At 46.1% G+C, this 24,347-nt stretch overlaps 1 protein-coding gene across 1 annotated transcript in view; it reads right to left on the reverse strand.

Moving 5' to 3' along the window:
• Positions 1 to 3,053: 3,053 nt before the first annotated feature.
• The window catches only part of vipr1b (vasoactive intestinal peptide receptor 1b), a gene marked incomplete at both ends in the record, with an annotated part of 453,408 nt that continues 432,114 nt past the window's right edge, over positions 3,054 to 24,347 (reverse strand). Inside the window, 4 exons of the mRNA XM_084326164.1 lie at positions 3,054 to 3,245; positions 7,233 to 7,274; positions 18,614 to 18,743; positions 19,696 to 19,787. Of these exons, the coding sequence (XP_084182290.1) occupies positions 3,054 to 3,245; positions 7,233 to 7,274; positions 18,614 to 18,743; positions 19,696 to 19,787 (456 nt within the window). The remainder of the gene's footprint in view (positions 3,246 to 7,232; positions 7,275 to 18,613; positions 18,744 to 19,695; positions 19,788 to 24,347) is intronic.

Raw genomic sequence — 24,347 nt, forward strand, 5'->3', positions numbered from 1 at the left:
AGCCAATTCCCTCCTGGTCGAGTGGTCGTTGTGCTGACTGTTGATCTGGGGAGGGTGTAGACTACCTCATGCCTCCTCCGATACATGTTGAGTCGCCTACTGCTTCTTTTCACTTGACGGCTAGGAGTTTCACTGGGAGATCATAACTTGTGCAGAGGTTCACGTTATCTCCCCCAGATGCCCTCCCTGCTGAACAGGCACCAGGAGCTGCTGTGGCAACGACCAGGACTCATACTTCCCACCCACGAACGCACTGACCGAGCCGGACGTACCGCTGACACCGGGAATCGAACCCTGGGTCTCTGAGGCGGGAGTGCTTAGACCTCTACGCCACCCGTCTGCAGACGGTCTATGGCAGGTCTAACCCTATGGATTGATACGACTGCTCTCTCCAAACATGTTTGGTCCTGACCCTCTTACCAGTAAGAACGTGTAAGTGAGTTTCGAGTCTAACCTTCTAAGCTGAAAAGTGCAACGAGAAGATAATTCTGACAAGGGTATTCATCCTCTGTAAAATAGATGTACAGCACTGCCGCCGTCATGACAGCTGCGTCTCATATCTAAGCATGTATGACTCCTCTTCATTATGGGACTCATGAAATCAAGTGTTAGGCTATGGTGTCCACTCAAAGCCTTTTTTTTTTTTTTTTTAAAGCTCAGAGCGTCTTTTCTGAGGCTTGCGCCAGCCGCGGCTCCGCCCCTTCCTCGATGAGTTACATTGATGAGCGCGCTCCTTTTCCAAAAGTTTAACTAGTTTCAACTTTATGAGCTGGGAGCGCTCCGCCAAAAACGCTGCCGCCCAGAGCTCATAAAACGTGAGGCGCGTCGCTGGGAAGAGGAGCGCGCCTGTCGCTTCTCCAGCATATAAATTAATGACAGAAAGGAGTTGACAATTCATAAAACGTCGGCTATGGACACAAGCCCTTATGCAGGCATTCTGCTTAGCAACGCTGCAAAGAGCCACATAACAGGCGGCTTGGTACACCAGGCACCAGTTGTCTGATCCAACAGCAGAATGGTGCATTCTCGCTGAGGCTGTGAAATGTTGCCATCCTTTGGACAACCAGCTATTATGATTAAGTCTTACGTGATAATGTAAACCTACAATGTTCAGGCTGACACAAATGTCTATGAAGTTGCACAACGTTGAATGATCTCCTCTTTGTTGTGTTAAATAAATGGAACAAGTAAACATCCAAGGAACAATGTGTTTGATTGAAGGCATTTTCCCTCCAAAACTTACAGGAAAGCCTATTGAAGGGGTATTTCACCCAAAATAAAAAACAACAACATATTGTCCCTCTTACCCGGAGTGCTATCTATCCATCCAGATCGTTTCTGTGTGATTTGAATAGTTTTGGAGATATCTGCCATAGAGATATCTGCTGTCACTCCAATACAATGGAGCTGAACGGCACTTGGTCTGTGGCGCTCAAAGCAGCAGAAAAAACTCTAGGGGCAATGTCTCTTTCCAGAAATCATGACCCGGTCACTCAAGATAATCCACAGACCTGGTTGTGAGCAGTTTCATGTAGGAACTATTTTCTACCGAAGTACACCCCCATTCATTACTATGGGATAGTACTCTGGGTAAGGGAAACATAAAAAAAAAAATTAACTGTCCCCTTAAGCCTGTAAAGCCTTCACCTCACTGAAACCAGGCACTCGTAAAAGCGATAGTCACACAGTGTCAGTGGCTGTAAAGTATATACAGTATATTTAAACTGACAAGAGGCAAAAACAAACAAGGGATGGAATGATGAAAAGGAAGGCAAGGACAATGATGTCATGAGAATGATAGTGCAGGGAAGGGCATTTGTACCCACCATTCTGAGTCAGCGTCACACTGGATATCTGGTCTGAAGCCTCATCCATACGGCATGTATAGAAATAAGTGTCTTGTAAATTTGATAAAAAAAAAGAAATAAGTGTCTTGCTGGGAGTCATCCAGTCTTTTTTTTATCTCAGTCTTGCTGCACACACACACACACACACACACACAGACCGTAAGAATAGATTATGGGATTTCCAACCAGTTCCTACACAGTTCCTTCTCATCTGTGGGTGGAGGGGGGGGTCTGTGTCTGCTCGATAAGCTCAAGCACGGGAATCCGCTAAGTGAGTATGAATCAAATCAATGAATAATTACATCAGTTTGCGTGGCTGGCGATGCGGTTTCACAATTAATCTTTTCTTGATCCTCGGATCGCAACTGTTGTGAGGGAAGCAAGAGTTGTCATTGGAGGATCAAGAAAAGAGGGGCAGGGTTTGAGATCAGGGCAATCCCACCTCCTACCCCCCCGTGTTATATGTGACCGCTTGCAATGTGGCCCAATTGTCTGAGTGTTGAAGGGACTTTACCAGCCAATTGATCAATGGTCCATGTCTTACCCAACCACCATTAATATGCACAATGTATCAGACAAGATATTACATGTGATATAGTCCGGTGCCAATATGCACAGTAGTTCAACACAACATACAGGTTTTTTATTTATATATAATAACAATAAGTTAGTTATTGTTTTTTATAAATTTTTCAGTGAAGCATGGAGATGAAGATGTATTCCACAAGATGAATGTCCTCTGTTTTACTGAAATTCCCTTCTGTAAACTGTGATCATTTTGATCCTCCAATCCCCCAACCAGGAGTACAACCAGGTTGGCCAACGGCATCAGCACCAGCTGTCACCAACAGCCCTCAAACAATCCTCCACAGGTACAGAACCCATTCTTCTATAAGCATTCCCATTTACAGTCATATTCCACCGTTAGTCTAATTTAGCAGAGCGTGGAGTGGGTAAACACAGTGCAAACTGTAATACCACAACAAAGCACGAACCAGCACTCAACAAACTCGACATTTCTCATGTCCTTCAAGTGCGTGCGTGTGCGTGTGTGTGCACTTACATGTGTGCGTGTGTGTTTATATTCAAGGTTGCGTGTGTGTTCATTTTTGCACCACGCCGTATATGTCAGGCCGTGTGATGTGTGTGTGTGTGTGTGTTTTGGCGTTCATGTGTGTCGGTCGGTCGGCATGTTGTACGTTAAGGTCAAATGATAGAGTCGTCCTGGCAGGCGGACGAGGCGCGGTGCATCTTGGGGCTGCAGCGCGTCAACATGGTGATCTGGGTGCTGAAGTTGTTGCCGCTGTTGCCCATGGACGGGTGATGGTACTTGGTGTCGGAACCCATGTACCTCTGCAGGTGCCACCGGCGCCACTTCCTCTTGATCTCCCCCTGGACCTGGAACACCCCACACGGACAAGGATCATGAAGTACCACGGTGGTTTAGTAAGTACGTTTTATTTCTAAAGCACATTTAAAACAACTGTAGTTGCACCAAAGTGCTGTACATATAAATGGCACTATAATAAAACACAGTAAAAATAAGAAATAGAAAAATGTCTAGAAATGTATAAGAAATTTAGAGCAGACTATGCAGGCTAAAACAGCCCAGTTTAAAAGCTAAAAGGCCTGGGTAAAAGGTTTTTAACCTGGATGGTCATTTTAGTTTCACCATGGTACAACGGGCCATTGTATTATTTACCATGGTACTGCTTTGCTGGTTCCCAGCTGTATTATGTACCACTTTGTTCACTTCATATCACAGCCGGGCAAATTAACATAGACTGGTATAATCTAATTGAAATCACGACACAGGTGGAAATACCATGGTATAATCTCATTTAAATCGTCACACAGATGGTAATATCATGGTATAATCTAATTTAAATCACGACACAGATGGTAATATCATGTTATAATCGAATTGAAATCACGACACAGATGGTAATATAATCTAATTAAAATCACGACACAGGTGGTAATACCATGGTATAATCTAATTGAAATCACGACACAGATGGTAATATCATGGTATAATCTAATTGAAATCACGACACAGATGGTAATACTATGGTATAATCTAATTGAAATCACGACACAGATGGTAATATCATGGTATTTCACTTTTTGGTCACTACTGTAATACTTTTTTCTGGACACACCATGATACTTTTTCATAAAGGGATTGACGTGTTGCTAGGAAACAGGTTGGACTACAGTTGATTTCCTGTTGCAGCATTTGCTAATATCAACAACAGACAGTTGGATAATGAGGATTTGGTCAATAGAATCCTGGTCCCCACATTGGCCTGTCCTGTGGGCGCCAAATTTCCACATTGTCAAGGATTGATTGATTGAAAATTGTATTAACAGATGGGTACAATACAGTACAGCTCAATACACTCAATTGTTAAGGGGATGCAGACCAGAGAAAGACTTTCGTCTTGTTTACATCAGGGTCCCCCATTTTCAATTCATCATAACATATACATACATGACATACAGATAGACAGTACTGCTACATCTATACATTTATGACATACCAGATTTGCAAATACAGTACTGTTTGTGATACAAAAAGAGTCTAAAAAAGAGTATATACATTTGACGAAGAAACTGTACATTGGAGGAGGTGGGGTGGGGGGGTTGGGTAGGTGGGGTGGGGGGAACTGTACATTGGAGGTGGTTGGGTGGATGGGGTGGGGGGGGGTGTAACTGTACATTGGAGGGGGTTGGGTTAGGACATTTACTGTACATTGGAGGGGAAACTTTGTCAATATCAAGCCCCAGTGAAACCTTTTTTAGACATGTTTTAGAGCATTTCCGCTTTATTAGATAGGACAGTGAGTGACAGGAAATTGTGGGTAGATAGCAGGAGGATGACTTGTAACAAAAGTCTTAGACTGGACCTTGACAACTGTCAGGAAATCAAATGTAGTCTGTTCTAGAATGGTGGTTTATGCTTGTTTTTGTTCATCTATAGAAACATATAGTTTTTGCCTTCTGAAAGCAAATCTCATTGCCTTGTAGGGCTGTACCGAATGTCATTTTTTAACATTCGAAGCTTCGATTGAAGTATTCGAACAAAGCTTCGAATGTCTATAAAAGAAAATTAAAATTACTTACAAATAAAAATAAATAATAATATATATATATATTTTTAAACTAAATCCTCAATTTGAATAAAGTGATTAATCTGATTAAATGAGTATTTTTTATTTTATTAAATAAACTTTCTTTAATGAATATAACTCATCAGTTTCGTCAACATAAATAATCCAATAAGGGCACAATTGGTATGAAAGTGATGGTGACGTCTTATAGTATAATATTATAATATTAGTGTAGCCTAATCTTTAAATGCAATTGTGAAGAAAACCCCCATTGGTACTTTAAACAGATTGAAAAAATAATAATAATAAAATAAAATAAAAATTATAAAAAATAAAAAATTCGAATGTTGATTTAGAATTCGAATGTCAACATTATGATCGAAGCTTCGAAGCTTCGACGCATTCGGTACAGCCCTATTACCTTGCTTGTTTTATTTGTGTTTTATTGATAGCCTACAATACCATTCTACGTTAAGCGATATGTTAGGCCTCCTGGTTACCCGGCCATATATGTCACATTCTCTAAATGTCTTGTAAGCATCCTATTGTATGCGGATTTAGACCATATAAAAATCTAGTAGTGAAGAAAGATCAAATGGCTCAAACTATTTATTCTATTATTTGGTTTGGAATATTTAGATTTTCTGGGTTTAACAATGGAATGCCTATCCCAGAATTCCCCGAAATGTCTACGTATTAACACTTTAATCGCCAAGGACGCCTTAACTCGTCATTCCCCGCCATGCTAATTCTGCCAATGACGCCGTAACACGTCATTGAGATCAATATTTCAAAAATCTGTGATCGCAATCATATTTCTCCCGCGGAGACTTGAGATCTACTGTTGATCCCCTCTCAACTCTCCAACGGTTCAAGAGCGCCATCTGGTGGCCGATCGGCGGATCGCCCAAACCGGAAACGGAAACTGGTGCTCATCCAAATTCGGTCCGATCACTCACTATAGGTCCCGGGACTCGAGCGCGACACAATGGATAGCGATCCGTTACCAATAACTCGATAAACAACATGATTTGGACGTACCGGTATATACTATTATACAACCTGGAGATGGATTGCATATTTCAACATCCCATAATAGGAATATTTTTGCTCCACGCTCATCGCCCAACGGCCCGAGGAGACTGGGGTAAGTTTCAGCGTTTTTTTTTACCGTGTTCGATACAAACTGCTCTAATGATCATATCACCCACACTAGATGAATCATCTAACGTTGGCCACGGAATTATAAACGACCCCCCCCCCCCATCCGGTCAACATCAGATGATAAGTAGTAACTTCTAGAAGCACGTCCATTTGAAATTTTTTATCTCACGCCGATCGCTATCAAACTGTATTTGATCATCAATATAATGCATTTAGGGCTATAAATCACGTTCTGTAGAATGCTGCAGAAAACGATAAAAACATATTTATACTTTAGACCGTATTTTAGTATGAATATGTGAATGAAAAAGTATAACGTTCCTACATCCTGAACGATAGATAATTGACGTTGAATGGGCCATAGTAATGTCAATTTAGCAATACAATTTAAAAAGTTATAGCCCTGCAAAGAAGGGGAACTTCTCCATAGACAAATAGAGCTGGCAGAGGATGGTATAAGGATATATATAAGCGTGGCAAAGAAAGTGTTAAAGGCCCAACTCGTAATTCATATGTCAACAAATAGGCAGCCCCCACCACCAAGAATAGGAATGGATACAATTCTCAATTCTCAATTCTTACAATTCACTCTTGATTGAGTGAGCTCTTGATAGGAGGACTACTGCTAGACAGCAGGTAAATATGGGGTTTTTAACTGCATTCACCATATTTTGTGGCTGTAAAAGGTGTGTTTACGACGGTAATGTATAACAGATTTACAATGGCTTTTGAGAAAGTTCCAGAAAGCTTCTTTTTGTATTCCATAAAATACAAACCAAACTCTTCAGACATCCATGTGAATATAAACCACATTTCATTGGATCAGGGGAAATACGCTGCAATGGGGTCCAAGGTTGGAGACAGTGCATCCAGCACCAATGAGTCATACTCACTCAACCTCTTCAGCTGTCTGTTTTTGTGTGTGTAATCTGTGTGCATCTGTCCTCGTGTAAATGTGTACGGTTCGCCAAGGAGGCCATAGACAGACTACAGCCTACATTTCCTGAGAATCACCAGACCCCTGGGTCTACTCTCCCCATGGACGTGTAAAGGCTTCAGCTGAGTGAGTTTATGCGTCCAGTGTTTACACCACTGGAGCGGCACCTACCTCTGCGTTTAAGAAGCAGTAGAGGACGGCCACCACGAAACCCTGGGAAGGGAGGAAACACAGTAAGAGATAAGATAAGAGAATAACATCGAGAGTCACGTGTCCAAGGAGCTCGACTAAAACTCTGTGTTGGACTGTGTTGAGCTCAAAGGAAAACTATTTTTATGCTATTTTTATTGCTTCCTTTTTCTGTCCTACTTTCTCCTGGAAGCCAAGAAGAAAACAATTCCCCTCCTCTTACGCTGTAACAGTGTGTGAATGATGTGACGATAAATCTGAATCTGGAACTGAATCAGAATTTGAATCACTATATGAGCGGGCATTCATCTAATTTGTTAAGTTATTAACTTAAGTAATAAGTTGGTGCTCCTTTTAAAATCAAAAAACATTCAAATTCTGTTGGAACAGACTGCAAAATCAGAGGCATTCGTGAATGGTTCAGATAACAGTTACATTTGTCAGTCACATGTTTAAAATAATAATCCCTCCTGAATTCAATCAGTGGCATTGAGATTTGACCAAATAAAATATAAGAATAAAAAACAAGGGCGGCTAAGTGGCGCAGTGGGCAAGACGCTCGCCACTAACGCAGGAGATGCTGGGTTCGAGCCCAGCTCTCGGCGTTGCTACCGGCTTGGCTGGTCGTTCATACTAACACAATTGGCAGTGTTAGGGGTGGGAAAGTCGGTGGGTGGGGATTGGACGTTGTGGACAGCGTGGACTGCAGCCGACCAGTGGGAGGCACAGTCTAGCAACGTTCGAGACAGGGGAGGGGAGAATTGAAGGGAGAATTGGCGAGGTGAAATTGGGATGGGAGAAAAATAGAAAAATAAGGAGAAAAAGTCGATAAAAAAAATTAAAATAGAATTTTTTTAATTTCTGGATCTCTGTGTGAGTTAACAGGTGAGACATGTATACTATCAATAATATCACTATGCACATATATACGGCCCACCCTGGTATAATATACAGACTCTATCCTAAGTCTACCCCTGGTACATATATAAATACCCAACCCAAGTCTACCCTGTACAAATATACAATACTCCTCACTAAAGTCCTAGTCTACCCTGGTATAAATAAACAGATTAAACAGATTATCAATATATATGTGAGTCATTGTGCAATGTACAGGGTGGGAGGGATGAATCTATGGCTGAACGGGCTCCTCATCCTAGCTAGCTCGTTATAGAGGGGATGGGAGGGGTTCACCACCACTGTACATATTTGAACCTTTGCTGCACCTATTGATTAGCGAGATTGGCTAGACTACATTCTGAGCACACAGACAGTAATTCAGATAGCGCTCTGAATTCACAGTCCAGTGGGGTGGCGGAGTGTGGTCTTGTGCTCCCGAGTTCCGATACATGAATACGCCCTAATGATAGGCCCTGGACCCTATCATACTCGCTCTGGTGATTGGCTTACACTTAAGGTCGCCAGAGTTTGCACTGAATTAAGAAAACCTGCTTTTAGCTACTGTGGCCCTGACACGTGGAATGTTTTGCAAAGCACCAACTCAATACTTCCCATCCATTGGTCAGTTTCACCTCAGTCTGTAGTTGTTTTGATTGATTTGGTTGATTATTTAATTGATTTTTCTGTTTTTATATTGTTTTTGTATTATGTGTTGTTCCTCTCGACGTCATTGTAAATGAGAGCCTGCTTTCAATGACCTTTCTTTATTTTTTTTACTTAAATTTTTTATTAACATTTATAGACAAACAACACTTACAGCATACCTACAATGACATCAACAACACAACAGTACATCCACTTGGGCCCCTTGAATTCGGCCGCGCTCAGCCTCTCAGACCTCCATGAGAGGGCCCCGCCCCCTCCCGCCATCTACCCCCAGAAACAGGGCTCCTCCACATCCCAGGGCCGTGCCACGCATGGCAGAGTATTCAGCGACACGGGCACCTTGAATTGGGTTGGGCCAGGCCCAGTAGAGGGGCGAGGGGTGGTACTCCCCCCCCCCCCACCGAGCCAAGCCCGCTACCTCCCATGCCACCCAGCACCCCACCCCACGGCCGATGACCCCACAACATCCAAGACCCCACTCTCCCGGGCCAAATCGCGGAAACGATGGTCCCCCTCTCCCTACGTCCCTCCCCCTGAGCTAAGCCCATAGGAGCCCCCCATATCCCAGGCCGATGTGCGCGCCGCCAGGCCCCCGGCGACACGGGTCCCTTGAATCAATTGGGCCAGCCCAGTAGAGGAAAGGATAGGGGATTCCCCCCCACCGAGCCAAGCCCGCTATTTCCCATGTCACAGAGAGCCCCACCCCACGCCCACCAACCCCCCAACACACAGGACCCCGCCAGGCAGAGCCCAGCCGCTCTGATCCCCCTGAGAGAAACCCCTCCCTCCCGCCCTCCTCCCCGAGAAACAGAACACCCCCATATCCTGGTCCACCATGCGCGGAGCCGAGCACCTAGAGCTCCCACCCGCCCCCGCCCGACCGCCAGGCCCCCCGAGGACCCCAAGCCCCGCAGAAGACCAAAGCACCACGCCTCAATGATCCCCCAACCCCCCGCGACCCCAAGCCCGGTTCCCCCCCCGGCCCGGTGACCAGACCGCCCAGGCCACGGCGTCCGAGGGCCCCAGGAAACCCCACACCAATCCCACAACACGCAAGGCCCCCCCTCCCCCGGGTCGAACCGCCGGAACGATGGCCCGTCCCCCCGACCCCACTGAACCCAGCCTGCCCACCTCTGTACCTCCCATGTCACCGACATCACCGCATATATTTATGAAAAACTAAACTAACAACACAATAAGAAAAATGAAGTGAACATAAATGGTTATCACTCTTTCCCCGATTGGCAGTTTGGGGGGGGGGGGATCAGCCCTCCCACTGGAGAAGCCCCCCCCCCCCCCCCCCAGACGGAGATATCCCCCAAAGGAGATTCTCCAAACCTCTCTTCATGTCCAACATTTTGAATTCTTGTCTTTCATATTTGTCCATGTGCACATTTAAAGCAACTGCTATTCTAACATAACTCAGAAGAAAATAATATAAAAGAAGACTAATGACAATTGGCACTTCCCAGGTAATTATTTTAACCCAGTTTAACCCCCGTTGGCGGGTTGGAGGGGTAAGGCTCTCTATAACGACGTAGATATCCCCAATGGGGATTCTCCAATGTCCCTATTATTGTCCAACATTTTATTTGAATTTTTATCTTTCATATGTTAGTACATTTCCAGAGCTCCCAGTCCGGTCTCCTAATGTGATTCCCCATGTTCCCTGTCATCCTATTTGTGTGTCCTGTGTGCTAGTGTCTACAGTTTAGTCTAGTGCGTGTTATTTGTACTATATGTCCCGAATCAAGTCCCAACCTCCCCAACTAATGCGTTTACCTTGTCTGTATTCCCAGCGGTCTGTGTGTTATCTGCATTGTGTCTCGAGCCATAACCTCCATTCACTATCAAATAATATGCTTAGTTGTGCGTCATGTGTGTTAGTTTCTACAGTTTAGTCTAGTACGTGTTATTTGTATTATATGTCCCCCAGTGGTCTGTGTGTTGTCTGCAGTGTGTCTCGAATCCATTCACTATCACATTATATGCATATGGTATTGAATCTTGGTCGGTGTGTATGACCTCAGTGCTCGAGTCCTGCTTGGTGTGTGAAACCTCGTTATTCAAGTTCTGGCTGGTCCGGTTGGTCTCGGTGCTCGAATCTCGGTTGGTGTGTGTAGCCTCCGTGTTCGCATCTTGGCTGGCCCGGGTGACCTCCGCGCCTGCATCTCGTGTGCGGATTGTCCGGCCGACCTGGGTGCCCGAGTCCTGGTTGCTCCGGTTGTATCCAACGCCTCCCCCTCCCTCCCCTGGGGGCCGTCCGTTTCACCTCTCCCAAACCAGCTTGTATCACTTGTTGCGTCATATTCCTCGTGTTAGCTTCCATGTTAGCTTGCAGCTCCTTCTCCAGCCAGGCCCCGCTGCCATCCAACACCACGTTAGCTTGTATCCCCCGCTGCGCTGTATTCCTCGTGTTGACTTCCATGTTAGCTCCTTCTCCAGCCAGGCCCCGCTGCGGTCCAACACCACGCTAGCTTGTATCACCCACTGCGTCATATTCCCCGTGTTGACTTCCATGTTAGCCTGCAGCTCCTTCTCCAGCCAGGCCTCGCTGCGGTCCAACACCACATTAGCTTGTATCCCCCGCTGCGTCGTATTCCTCGTGTTGACTTCCATGTTAGCTTGCAGCTCCTTCTCCAGCCAGGCCCGCGTGCCAGCTTGGATAGCCCATATGTTAGCTTGGAAAGCTTGGTTAGCTAGCTCGTTAGCCCGTGTGCTAGCCCGCATGTCCTGGGCGATCTGCAGGATGTTGGCCTGTATGTTAGCCTGTATGCTAGCCTGCATGCTAGCTGCCCACTGCGGCATGCTAGTCTGAATCATCTCCAGCGCCACCATTTGTACTCCTTCTGGGGTCGCTTTTCTCTCGCCTTTTCTCGTGTTCAACCCTCCTCCTCTCTTATATCCTTGAATTGTCACTTTTTATTTCGCTTTTAATTATTTTACTTCCTTTTCTTGATATTCACCGACCGGGAGCTCTTTCATGTGGCTATTCACCAGAACGTCGCAAACCGGAACCTCAATGACCTTTCAAGATTAAATAAAGAATGAATGAATAGTTTCTTATCATCTTATCAATTGGCAGAGTGTTTCTGTCTTTCCCACGGCATGCAGGAATAGCCGGTGCGGGCTATATGTGGCTATATTGTAGCCCCTCACCAGTGTTGCCAGATCTTGTGAGAGAAACAAGCAACCAGGTCTATGGAAACAAGCCCAAAAGAAGAGACTTGCACCCCCCCCTACAAAAAACGAAGCCACAAACCTACCTACTACAATGTGAAAGAGAGACCCAACTTAATCAATTTATGTTTGAATTTATTTAGCATTTGCAACCATTTCACTCCATTTGAATTGGTTCAGTGTCATACTGAAGTAGCGGATTGCCACACGTAGTTGCCTGACAGGTGCAATATCTGTGCTTTCGTCAATCATGAGGGAGTATAGACCTGTTCGCTGTATACTGTATGTCAGACTCAGTGCGTGCGCGCATCAAGTGGGCAAAAGGAACGTAATCCTGGTCAGAACAATGGGGCAGACTACAATATATTTGCATTTGTTAGCCATGCTAGCGATCTAAACAATCAATCCATGCCAAAGCTAGATATGTAAAAGGTGAAAGACTCACACTCACAGCCATGTTGATTTGGCAAAATGACATCTAGCCGTTTTCGTTTGAAACAACTTTTAGTCAGGTTGCAACTTGACTCAGTTGGTATTGTTGATTGGCTCGAAAAACGGTAAGTTTGTTAACAGCGAACAGGTCTATTGGGCATCTCCTATATCCCCCCAAAGTTCTTCAGTTCTGAATAAGCAATTGCATGGTTGACATGGTTGCATGCAGTCCCGTGCATTTTTATTCCTTAATCATTAAGTAGATCCAATTAATTTGCAGAGCGATACCGGAGTCTTAAGGCGAGCACAGACAGACTCAGAAGAAGCTTCTATCCCCAGGCCATCAGGCTGCTAAACGAACAATAAACACTATGCAACAACCATCAAATGCACACAGCACACACACCCACACGCACACACTCACTTAAACAAACAACACACTGCAGCACCCACTCTCCACACTTTAGATCACACAAACACACTTTATATTTATTGATAAAGGATTTGCACTACAACTCGTACACCTACTGTAAATTGTACCTAAATTGCACCTCATCCCATTTCTGCCTTGCACTATATAGTATTGTATATTAGTACACTGCATAGTATTGTATATTATATGGTAACTCAGTTACGTCTATTCTGCATCGAACATTGTACATATGTCTATACTGAACACTGTGACCTCATTTTTTTTACTTCTAATTTACATGCTATACTATGTTATTTTATTTCATACTTATCTTGTCTTGCACAGTCTCTGGAGCGTAACAGTAAGAAGCATTTTGTATAAAAGTATTCTGTACTTCTGTATGACAACTATTAAAGAAACTTGAACTTGAAACTTGAGCTGGTCATCAGAACTAATGGATGTGTGACCTTCAGCTCACTGAGCCTCATTGACGAGAACAGTGCTGCGTTTCTGTTATGCTTATTAATGCTGGCATGTTCAACAAGATGTGCTTGACGTGCACGTATTTCACACTGCAGGCTGCCTTTGAGATGTCCCCCACTTGAGGTTGAATCCGGTGGTTTAATCCACTCTCTTACTCTTTGTAGAGTATTTATTGCCGTATTTCGCCCACTTAGTCCCTGGCACTGTTAGCCAAGTCGCTAAAGAGCCTCTATCAAATGTGCGATTTTGTATTTGAAATGTTTCACTCGCTGTCTGTCACCTGTGTGTATGGGGGAAGCAGAGGGGTGGTCGGGTGGAGGTGCAGAGGTGTGGAGGTGCAGAGAGGTGGAGGTGCAGAGAGGCGGAGGTGCAGAGAGGGGGAGGTGCATAGAGGTGGAGGTGCAGAGAGGGGGAGGTGCAGAGAGGGGGAGGTGCAGAGAGGGGGAGGTGCATAGAGGTGGAGGTGCAGAGAGGGGGAGGTGCAGAGAGAGGGAGGTGTAGAGAGGCAGAGGTGCAGAGAGGTAGAGGTGCAGAGAGGGGGAGGTGCAGAGAGGTGGAGGTGCAGAGAGGTGTAGGTGCAGAGAGGGGGAGGTGCAGAGAGGGGGAGGTGCATAGAGGTGGAGGTGCAGAGAGGGGGAGGTGCAGAGAGAGGGAGGTGTAGAGAGGCAGAGGTGCAGAGAGGTAGAGGTGCAGAGAGGGGGAGGTGCAAAGAGGTGTAGGTGCAGAGAGGGGGAGGTGCAGAGAGGGGGAGGTGCAGAGAGGTGGAGGTGCAGAGAGGGGGAGGTGCAGAGAGGGGGAGGTGCAGAGAGGTGGAGGTGCAGAGAGGGGGAGGTGCAGAGAGGTGGAGGTGCAGAGAGGTAGAGGTGCAGAGAGGGGGAGGTGCAGAGAGGTGGAGGTGCAGAGAGGTGGAGGTGCAGAGAGGGGGAGGTGCAGAGAGGGGGAGGTGCAGAGAGGTGGAGGTGCAGAGAGGTGGAGGTGCAGAGAGGGGGAGGTGCAGAGAGAGGGAGGTGCAGAGAGGTAGAGGTGCAGAGGGGGAGGTGCAGAGAGGTGGAGGTGCAGAGAGGGGGAGGTGCAGAGAGGTGGAGGTGCAGAGAGAGGGAGGTGCAGAGAGGGGGAGGTGCAGAGAGGGGGAGGTGCAGAGAGGTGTAGGTGCAGAGAGGGGGAGGTGCAGAGAGGTGGAGGTGCAGAGAGGTGGAGGTGCAGAGAGAGGGAGGTGCAGAGAGAGGGAGGTGCAGAGAGAGGGAGGTGCAGAGAGGGGGAGGTGCAGAGAGAGGGAGGTGCAGAGAGAGGGAGGTGCAGAGAGGGGGAGGTGCAGAGAGAGGGAGGTGCAGAGAGGGGGAGGTGCAGAGAGAGGGAGGTGCAGAGAGGGGGAGGTGCAGAGAGAGGGAGGTGCAGAGAGGGGGAGGTGCAGAGAGGTGGAGGTGCAGAGAGGTGGAGGTGCAGAGAGGCGGAGGTGCAGAGAGGGGGAGGTGCAGAGAGGTGGAGGTGCAGAGAGGTGTAGGTGCAGAGAGGGGGAGGTGCAGAGAGGCGGAGGTGCAGAGAGGTGGAGGTGCAGAGAGGTGGAGGTGCAGAGAGGTGTAGGTGCAGAGAGGCGGAGGTGCAGAGAGGTGGAGGTGCAGAGAGGCGGAGGTGCAGAGGTGTGAAGGTGAAGAGGGCCAGAGGTGCAGAGAGGGGGAGGTGCAGAGGGGGGGGGGGTGCAGAGAGGGGGAGGTGCAGAGAGGCAGAGGTGTGGAGGTGCAGAGAGGGGGAGGTGCAGAGGGGGAGGTGCAGAGGGGGAGGTGAAGAGGTGTGGAGGTGCAGAGGGGGAGGTGCAGAGAGGGGGAGGTGCAGAGAGGCAGAGGTGTGGAGGTGCAGAGAGGTGGAGGTGCAGAGGGGGAGGTGCAGAGAGGTGTAGGTGCAGAGAGGTGGAGGTGCAGAGGGGGAGGTGCAGAGAGGTGTAGGTGCAGAGAGGGGGAGGTGTAGAGGTGTGGAGGTGCAGAGGTGTGGAGGTGCAGAGAGGTGGAGGTGAAGAGGGGGAGGTGCAGAGAGGTGTAGGTGCAGAGAGGGGGAGGTGTGGAGGTGCAGAGAGGTGGAGGTGCAGAGGGGGAGGTGCAGAGAGGGGGAGGTGTAGAGGTGTGGAGGTGCAGAGGTGTGGAGGTGCAGAGAGGTGGAGGTGAAGAGAGGCATAGGTGCAGAGGTGCGGAGAGGTGCAGAGGTGTGGAGGGGCAGAGGGGTATTGGGGCAGAGGGGTGGAGGGGCAGAGGGGTATTGGGGCAGAGGGGTGGAGGGGCAGAGGGGTATTGGGGTGGAGGTGCAGAGGTGAGGAGGGAACAAGGTTGTGCACGGATCATATCACCACCATCATGCGTTTAAATAACATCAAAAACATCTGCTAAGGAGTATTTTTCATTCATGATTTCTTTCTTAGATAAATACAGTTTTTGTAATGCCTAAGATTATACTTGTACGGAGCTAGCGTTAGCTGCCTCTCAACGTAATGAAACGGCATGGGTCTGGACAGTTTCGTACTTGTTTGTTTTAACCAACCAGCACTTGGTTAAAGCTACAGTAGGCAATTTCAGAGAAATAAGCAAGAGTGAGTTTACCTGCCCAGCTGAAATAGAGCAAGCTTTGCATCACTTTTCAAGCACATGCACGGCACGCGCAACAATAGTTTTCCACAGACTCCCAGAGGCACCAGCAGGTATATATATTTCCCAGCCTCTGACCGGCAGTTGGTTTTGCACATTGTGTGTACTATCTGACGTGGAATGGTATTCATTTTCCAATATGACCCGGGAACTATGGCCTGCCAAGTGGTGTACCCAAGATTGCATCAGAAAACAATCACCAATATTCCCTTCCAGATGCTAGCTGTGATAGATGTCATAACACCCCGGCAATTTATCTCACATGTTTTGGTTTTGTCCATCTCTATTGAATTTCTGGTCTTCTATTTTTAGAACTCTCTGAGACCCTTGATATTAACCTCCAGCCTTACTCCTTCACAGCCATATTCGGCATAACAGTTGGAGATTACCCTAAGATTCTCAAAAGGCATACAAATGTAATTGCCTTTGCAACTTTACTTGCATGCAGGAGAATCTTACTACAATGGAAATCAAAACACCCACCACAAGCTTCGGTATGGCTGAGAGATCTTATGCAATTCATTCATCTAGAGAAGATTAAATACTCACTTAGGCCGGGGGTCCAAAAACAGATTTCTGCTCGTCTGGGGTCCTGTCCTGAACCAAGTTGGAGGACTTGTAATTTTACCTGATAAACTAGCTCGATGATTGTTGCAGTTTCTTATGCAGCCTTAAGCATTTACGTTCACAATGGTGATGAATGCAACCTAAAGAATCCTTGATTTATAGTACGGGTTTGAAAGTGGAAGTGGTATAACTTTTAAATTTTGTTATTGTGTTTTTTTTTTCTCTCTGTCTGTTTGTTTTTGTGTAATGGGGGGGGGGTAAACAAATTGTAAAATGGGAACTGAAGTGATGTAAAATATACTTGTTGGTACCCCCAAATAAAATACATAAAAACCATCACAGTCTCGGGGAGGAGGGCGGGAGGGAGGGGTCTCTCACAGGGGGATCAGAGAGGCTGGGCTTTGCCCGGCGGGGCCCTGTGTGTTGGGGGGCCGATGGGCGTGGGGTGGGGCTCTCGGGGGCATGGGGAATAGCGGGCTTGGCTCGGTGGGGGGGAGTCCCCTATCCTTTCCTCTACTGGGCCTGGCCCAATTGATTCAAGGGACCCGTGTCGATGGGGGCCCGGCTACGGGCGCAGCGGCCTAAGATATGGGGGGCGCCAATGGGCTCAACTCAGGGGGGGGGGAGTCGGGGGTGGAGGGTCAGCGTTTATGCGGTTTGACCCGGGAGAGTGGGATCCCGTGGGTTGTGGGTTGGTTGTGCGTGGGGTGGGGGGCTTGGTGGCATGGGAGGTAGCGGGCTTGGCTCGGTGGGGGGGAGTATTGCCCCTCGCCCCTCTACTGGGTCGGGCCCAATCAGATTCAAGATGCCCGTGTCGCTGAGTGCTGGACCCCGTGTGGGACGGACCTGGGATGCGGGGGAGCCCGGTTTCTAGGGGGGGAGGGTGGGAGGGGGGGGGTTCCTCTTGCGGGGGTCTGGGAGGATGAGCGCAGCCGAGTTCAAGGGGCCCACATCATTGTACTGTTGTGTTATTGATGTTATTGTATATGTTGTGTTGTATGTCTATAAATGTTCAATAAAAATTTAAGTAAAAAAAAAAAAAAAACATCACAGGTCACTGTTTGACAGCATTACAGATTCTACTTTTTTTTCTTTTCTTTTTAATCTTTTTTCCCCCTCCTTTTTTCCGATTTTTCTCTCATCCCACTGTTAGTCGTTATGCCAATTCCCAACCCCCTTCCTGGTTGTTGCGCACTCCCCCCTACTGTTGGTCCGAGAGGCCAGAGACTGTCACATGCTTTCCTCCGACGCATGTGCAGCCAGCCGGCAGCCAGCCTGGCAGCGCAGATTCTCACCGGGAGAGTGTAACGTGTGGAAGGTCACACTACCTCCCTCCAGATCCTACCCTCGCTGTGCAGGTGCCCCGACCGAACTGTAGGGGTCGCTGTCCACAACGCCCAGGACCCACCCATCAGCTTTCCCACCCCTAACACTGCCAATTGTGTTAGTATGAACGACCAGCAAAGCTGATAGCAACGCCGAGAGCTGGATTCGAACCCAGCGTCTCCAGCGTTGATGGCGAGCGCCTTGCCCACTACACCACCTAGCCGCACAGATTCTACCTTTAAGAACCCCCAATGTATTAATAATCGATTCATTAGGCCTACGATTGCCATGGTCAAACTGTGGTAAGACAAAATATGACGTATGATGGCTAACTCAATCGGAATTTGGCAAGGGAGGGATGATATATGAACGATGAGAAATCACCAGAGGGGGAGTCTGGCTGCTTTCTACATCGTTTCTCATTCTGTGATGGACTGAAATAACACAAGGGTTTAAAACAGCCACACTAGGGGTGAATCAGTCAGCAAAAGTGTCTGGAAACCTGCCATGTTTTTTCCCCCTTTTCTTTGCTTAAATAGAAACACTCTCAACTAACAGCTGACAGCTGCAGGTGGCTAAATGATCACGTTGGACCTTGAATGAACCCCCTTGTGAAAATCTGTTTCAGCCGATACTCCTCTTTGGGGAAAAATGGGAAGGATTTTGTGTAATGCATCAAGCGGCGAGGCAAACAATACCAGTTATGAATGTACAGAGTATTGCTTTTGTTGGAATGGAACACATCGTCGGTCCAGGACATTCTGTACCTGAAATGAGCCCAGGATCAGATCGAAAACCAAGCGTAGCTCCGTCTTCATCTGTTCCGGGATGAATGCAAATACGATGAAGTTTATTCCAAACAGAGGAATCAATAGCAGGGTGGATTTTGCCAACCTCCTGCAAAGAGAGATAGATAGAGAGAGAGAGAGAGAGAGAGAGAGAGAGAGAGAGAGAGAGAGAGAGAGAGAGAGAGAGAGAGAGAGAGAGAGAGAGAGCGAGAGAGAATAAATAAGAATGACATGGGATCACTTTTCCCGTACTGAAATGTACATTAATCATACCCAGCACACACTGATTTTAGAAGGCTTCTCAGAGTAGTTATTATTATGCTCTGACACCCAGCGATGGGGGGAAAAATCAAAAGCCATCAAAAGTGCCAGGGGTAAAATATTTCCAACTAAAGTATAATGGCAAGCTCATGAGTTGCCTTCTGTCACTCGAAAATCACTTGTACTTACAGAGTGTTAAATCAAAAAGCCTGCAAACAGAATGCTAGCATGCCGCAAAACAGGGGAAAGATTCACTGGAGCACTCTGGGCAGTTCAAGCCTTTATTTCTGGCATAGTTCAAAGCCTTTATCTCTACGGACCAGAAATAAAGACCTGAACCATCCGAGCGCTCCAGTGAATCTGTCCCTGTTTTGCTGTTGTGTCCTGCTCTTAAGAAGCACTTGACTGCCTATCTAAGCTGACACTGGAAATATCCTTGTTACTATCATGCCAGAGTTTGATTTGCCACTGTGAAGAATCCCTTATTTGGTAGTCCGGGGGGGATTGCTCTTCCTGGTGTCACTAGGAGGAGAGCCACAGATAAAAGAGAATCCAAAGAAGTGCTCGTAAATCTCATATAATTGGCCTAAATCGTACCCCGCAGGGCATAGGTCTGTTGCTTAATATGCCAGCTCTCTCAGCGTTTAAACAAGGTAACGCGAGTCTGGCAAATGTTGTTAGCATCAATAGGATGCAGAGAGGACCACATCTATACCATCCGAAACTACTAAAACAAGTGGACCCTATAGATATAATATGGAACTCACACGAACAAAGACAAAACATCAGTCGCTACTCACGAGTACTGGTTGGACTCATTCCTTCCTATGTCAGGACAGTTGATTTTCTGGCGAAGTATCCTAATGATGCAGATGAAGAGGATGGAGTTCATCTGGAAGGGAAAAGATATGGAACATTAGAATCGTGATGTCTGGATGGAATCAGGATGGTTGTGCGGTACTGGTAATTGGATACATTTAAAGGAGCACTTCACCGGAAGAACAAAGCTGATTTATTTTACACGTATCCCAAGGCTCTGAACTGTTTTGAACACATTTATGTAGTTTTACAGTTATTGAGAGTTGATTTGTTGTCATCAGTTGTCATCAGTGATGTCATCAGAGGACATTCTTGTGTGGTGTTAATTACAGCTAAATGAAATGATGTAGATGAAAGTATAGAGATAAGGATTGCAATAGGGGTTTAATTTACATAATTTCGTTGAGCTGTAATTAATGACAATGGCACAGTCACCTCTTATCATGGATTCCAGGGTCAGACAAAGCTGCTGCGTCAAGCAAGGCTAATAAATCTAGGCCATATAGTAAACGGTGCATTTGTATAGCGCTTTTATCCAAAGCACTTTACAATTTGTTCCTCACATTTTACCCATTCACTCACACATTCACACACTGATGGCAGAGGCAGCTATGCAAGGTGCCAACCTGCTCATCAGGAGCAGTTAGGGGTTAAGTGTCTTGCTCAAGGACACTTTGACACGCTGCCCGGGAGGAGAACCTCTGGATTACCAGATGACTACTCTACCTCCTGGGCCACTGTCGCTAAGTCACCAGTCAGCCATCCAATGGGAAATGTGGGTATGGTGCATGCTGAGATTGCACTGGTGGAGTGTTGGGACAAAATGTATAGAAATGGAGCCACATTTTAACTGTGTCATACTGCAATGTTTGATGCAATATGATGAGTGACATCTTTGGTGACATCTCGATTTTACCCTCCTTGTCGTCAGCCAGGAAATGTATCTATCTCAAACAACTAAGCAACTAAGATGTTTCATAAGCAACAGTTGTGATTGGAGGATCAATAAAAGAGGGTAGGGTTTGATATAATTCAGTTGTGACCTTGCTCTGTCAGTAAAAACACATCTTATTCTAGAAGTATGACAGTGTTGGTCATGTTCTGGTGTTTATTGTCGGACCTCTAAACCAGCCTGATTACAGTTACACTGTACTACCTCTGTACAGCGCTCAGCTGCTTTTTTTTATTGCAAGGGATAGACCAGGGTTCTCAAACTCATTCCATCGTGGGTTTTCATTTGATATGAAATTATTCTTCTGATAGCAGGTGTTGCCAGCCACGAGAAATCTCGTGATTTCATGCCATGCGTTGAGTGCCAATGACGAGAAATCTCGTTATTTAATCGTTATTGCTTTTATTAGCGATATCCATTCATTTTTCATCAATCTAGCCTCACGTTATCATTGGGACTGTCTATGAGCTCGAACAGGGAAAATACCGCCCCCTATCGTCTCCCGGATGGTAATGCACCCATTGGATTGGACTCAATGGAAATGCATGGGGGGGGAAAAACCCGGAATCCACATTTTACTTATCAGGCATGTAACCGGAGACAATTGGATTCAGTGTGGACCTCAGAGCAGCGTGGATTATCTGTTTCGAGTACCTAACATTGGATCAATAAATGCAATCGATATTTGGAATGGCGATCAGGAATTGGAATAATCTTTTTGCAGAACATCTGATGTGAGGTAAGGAATCTATGTTACCAGTCTTGGGGTAATCAGATGTATTTTTCACATATATCTCAACGTGTCCCCTATGTGTGTGTGTGTGTGTGTGCGGCGTTAGGGCCAGGCAGGGCATAGATAATCGATTTTTCAGCCCGCTTCTCTAGCGTGCATAAGTTCACATATACTATCGATAATCTAGCGTTTATTTGAAAACGATTCATAAATCAGCCGGAAAATGACAACGTGTTGTGTGTATTCCTGTAAAGAGAATCACGGATTTTTATTTTTTTTTTTGTAATTTTCAAAAACTTCAGTTTTTCAAAACGGTATAAAACGGGAATGTACCAATGAAAAAACGATCCGTTTCATACATGTTGACAGCAAGCAAGTCATTGATAAGCGACGGGCGTATTAGACACATAGCCATAATATAGAATATAGAAATAGCTCTGTGAAAATCATGAAATATCAGAAAATCAGTCCAAAAAGGCTGGCATTCAAGCGATAAATCGTGCGCCCCCTGCTGGCACTCAAAGTGTTAATCAACAATCCCTGCTTTCTAGTCTTGCACAAGGACCAATCGGCATGGGTATGGGCGGGTTAATTTTCCATTGATGGGGATTTGATTGGCTGTTTTTAAATAAAGTGCGGCCGCAGAATTAATAACTTCAACGTTAGTTCGGCCAGAGAAACAAATATACGAATTAAAATGGTTGGACCTGCAAGATTTATATTTTGTACTTTGTAGGTCTGCATTTTAAATGTAAGGAGTAAAAAGTATGTTTTTTTTCTCTGAAATGTAATTGAGTAAAAGTACAAGTATACAAACCTAATAATACTCGAGTAAAGTACAAATGCCCAAAAACTGTACTTAAGTATTGTAACGAAGTACAATAACCCAATACTTTACACCCCTGGCCTCCCGTATGCGTGGAAATGGCGGAAAACATTGCGTTGCATCGTCGTGTGGAAGGACAGATTTTCTAAAACAGCAAGATTCCAGATTCAAGAGATTTATTTGTCACATACACATCCAGACATGTAGTGAAATGAAGGTGGCCATGCCCGCCTTGATTGTGCAAAAATACAATAATAAGAAAGGATAATAAAATAGACATGATAAAGTAATAAGAATAAAATACAATACAGTGCTAAGCTAAGAAGCATTGTAACACACTATGTACAATAATATACAATATACAGTTATGTATTTTTAAAGTGACATTTTTTGTAGTGTGTTTGTGTGTGAGAGAGTGCAAGTGAGGATGTGTGTTTGTGTTCATGTGTGCTTGTGTGTGGAGAGATCAGTGTTCAGTGTTCTGATGGCCTGGGGGAAGAAGCTGAGTCTGAGTCTCTCTGTTCTTGCACCACCCCAACAACAGCCTGTTCATGCTGCTGAGGTCAGGCAGACGCCTGCGAACACCAGCTACTAGGACAGAGATACTTCGGCTCAGCTTCTTCCCCCAGGCCATCAGAGCCCTGAACACTGAACTCGCCACACACAAGCACACATGAGCACACACACGACACACACACTGTACACGCTCACACACTAGCAGCCACTTTAACATGAGCAAGCACACACTCATGCTGCACACGCCCACACTTATGGCCACTAAGGAAAGGTCACTTTAAAAATAGTATAGTATAACCGGAGATTATATAAATTAGCATGTACAGAAAGACCCAGTGCCTAGCTAACAGTGTATTGCACTACCAAAGGACCTAGCATGTCCTCCATGCTCTGTAAATAACTTATGTACATATACCGATATGCCCTACTTTGTTACTTGTTTATTGCACAATGTTACTTGTTTATTGCACAATGTTGTTCTATTGGATTCTATTATATGTTATTGCACATCGTTGCGGGCAAGACCACCCGCATTTCATTGTATACTTGTATGCCGTGACAAATAAAACTCTTGACTTGACTTGACTTGACTTGACATGTATGCGGAGGTGCTTGCCTGACCGCAGCAGCTTGAACAGGCTATTGTTGGGGTGGTGAGGGTCCTTCATTATTCTGCAGGCTCTGGATTTGCACATCCTGTTGTACAAGTCCTGCAGGGATGTCAGTGCAATACTCATAGTACACTCTGCTGAGCGCACTACTCTCTGCAGAGCCTTCCTGTCCTGGGCAGTGCAGTTGCCAAACCAGCCAGTGATGTTCCCAGTCAGGATGCTCTCTATAGCCCCAGAGTAGAAGGACTGGAGTATCTTCCCTGATACTTTGAATTTCCTGAGTTGTCTCAGGTGGTAGAGGCGCTGCTTCGCCTTTTTGTGGACTCCCAAGTACTTAAAACTGCTCACCCTGTCCACGATATTCCCATTTATCCACAGTGGCGTGTATGTCTCCTGCTGTATTCTCCTAAAATCCATGATCAGCTCCTTGGTCTTACCAATGTTCAGGAGTAGGCTGTTATCCCGGCACCAGAGTTCCAGGACATCAACCTCCTCCCGGTAGGCCTTCTCGTCGTTGTCAGAGATCAGGCCCACCACTACCATGTCGTCTGCAAACTTCACTATGGAGTTGGAGCTGAACCTGGCCACACAGTCATGTGTGTACAGCGAATACAGCAGGGGGCTGAGGACACAGCCTTGGAGGTCAGGTCACTGACAACCTGGGGCCTGTCGGTCAGAAAGTCCAGGATCCAGGCGCTCAGGGTGGAGTTCAGACCCAGATCAAACAACTTGTCAGCCAGTCCGGTGGGGACTATGGTATTGAAAGCTGAACTATAGTCAATGAACAACAATCTCACATAGCCCCTCTTCTGACTGTGAATGAATGAATGAATTACCTTTATTTATATAGCACCCTTCACAGCACGAATGCACAGGGTGCTTTACACTACAGCTTAATATAAAAACACAATAAAAACAAAATCAGAAATAAATGACAACAACAACAAACAGCAGTTAAAAACAGTGAAACCAGATAGAAAAAGTAGAATAAAAGA

The sequence above is a fragment of the Notolepis coatsorum genome, assembly GCF_963971535.1.
Source record: "Notolepis coatsorum genome assembly, chromosome: 12".
Lineage (NCBI taxonomy): Eukaryota > Metazoa > Chordata > Actinopteri > Aulopiformes > Paralepididae > Notolepis > Notolepis coatsorum.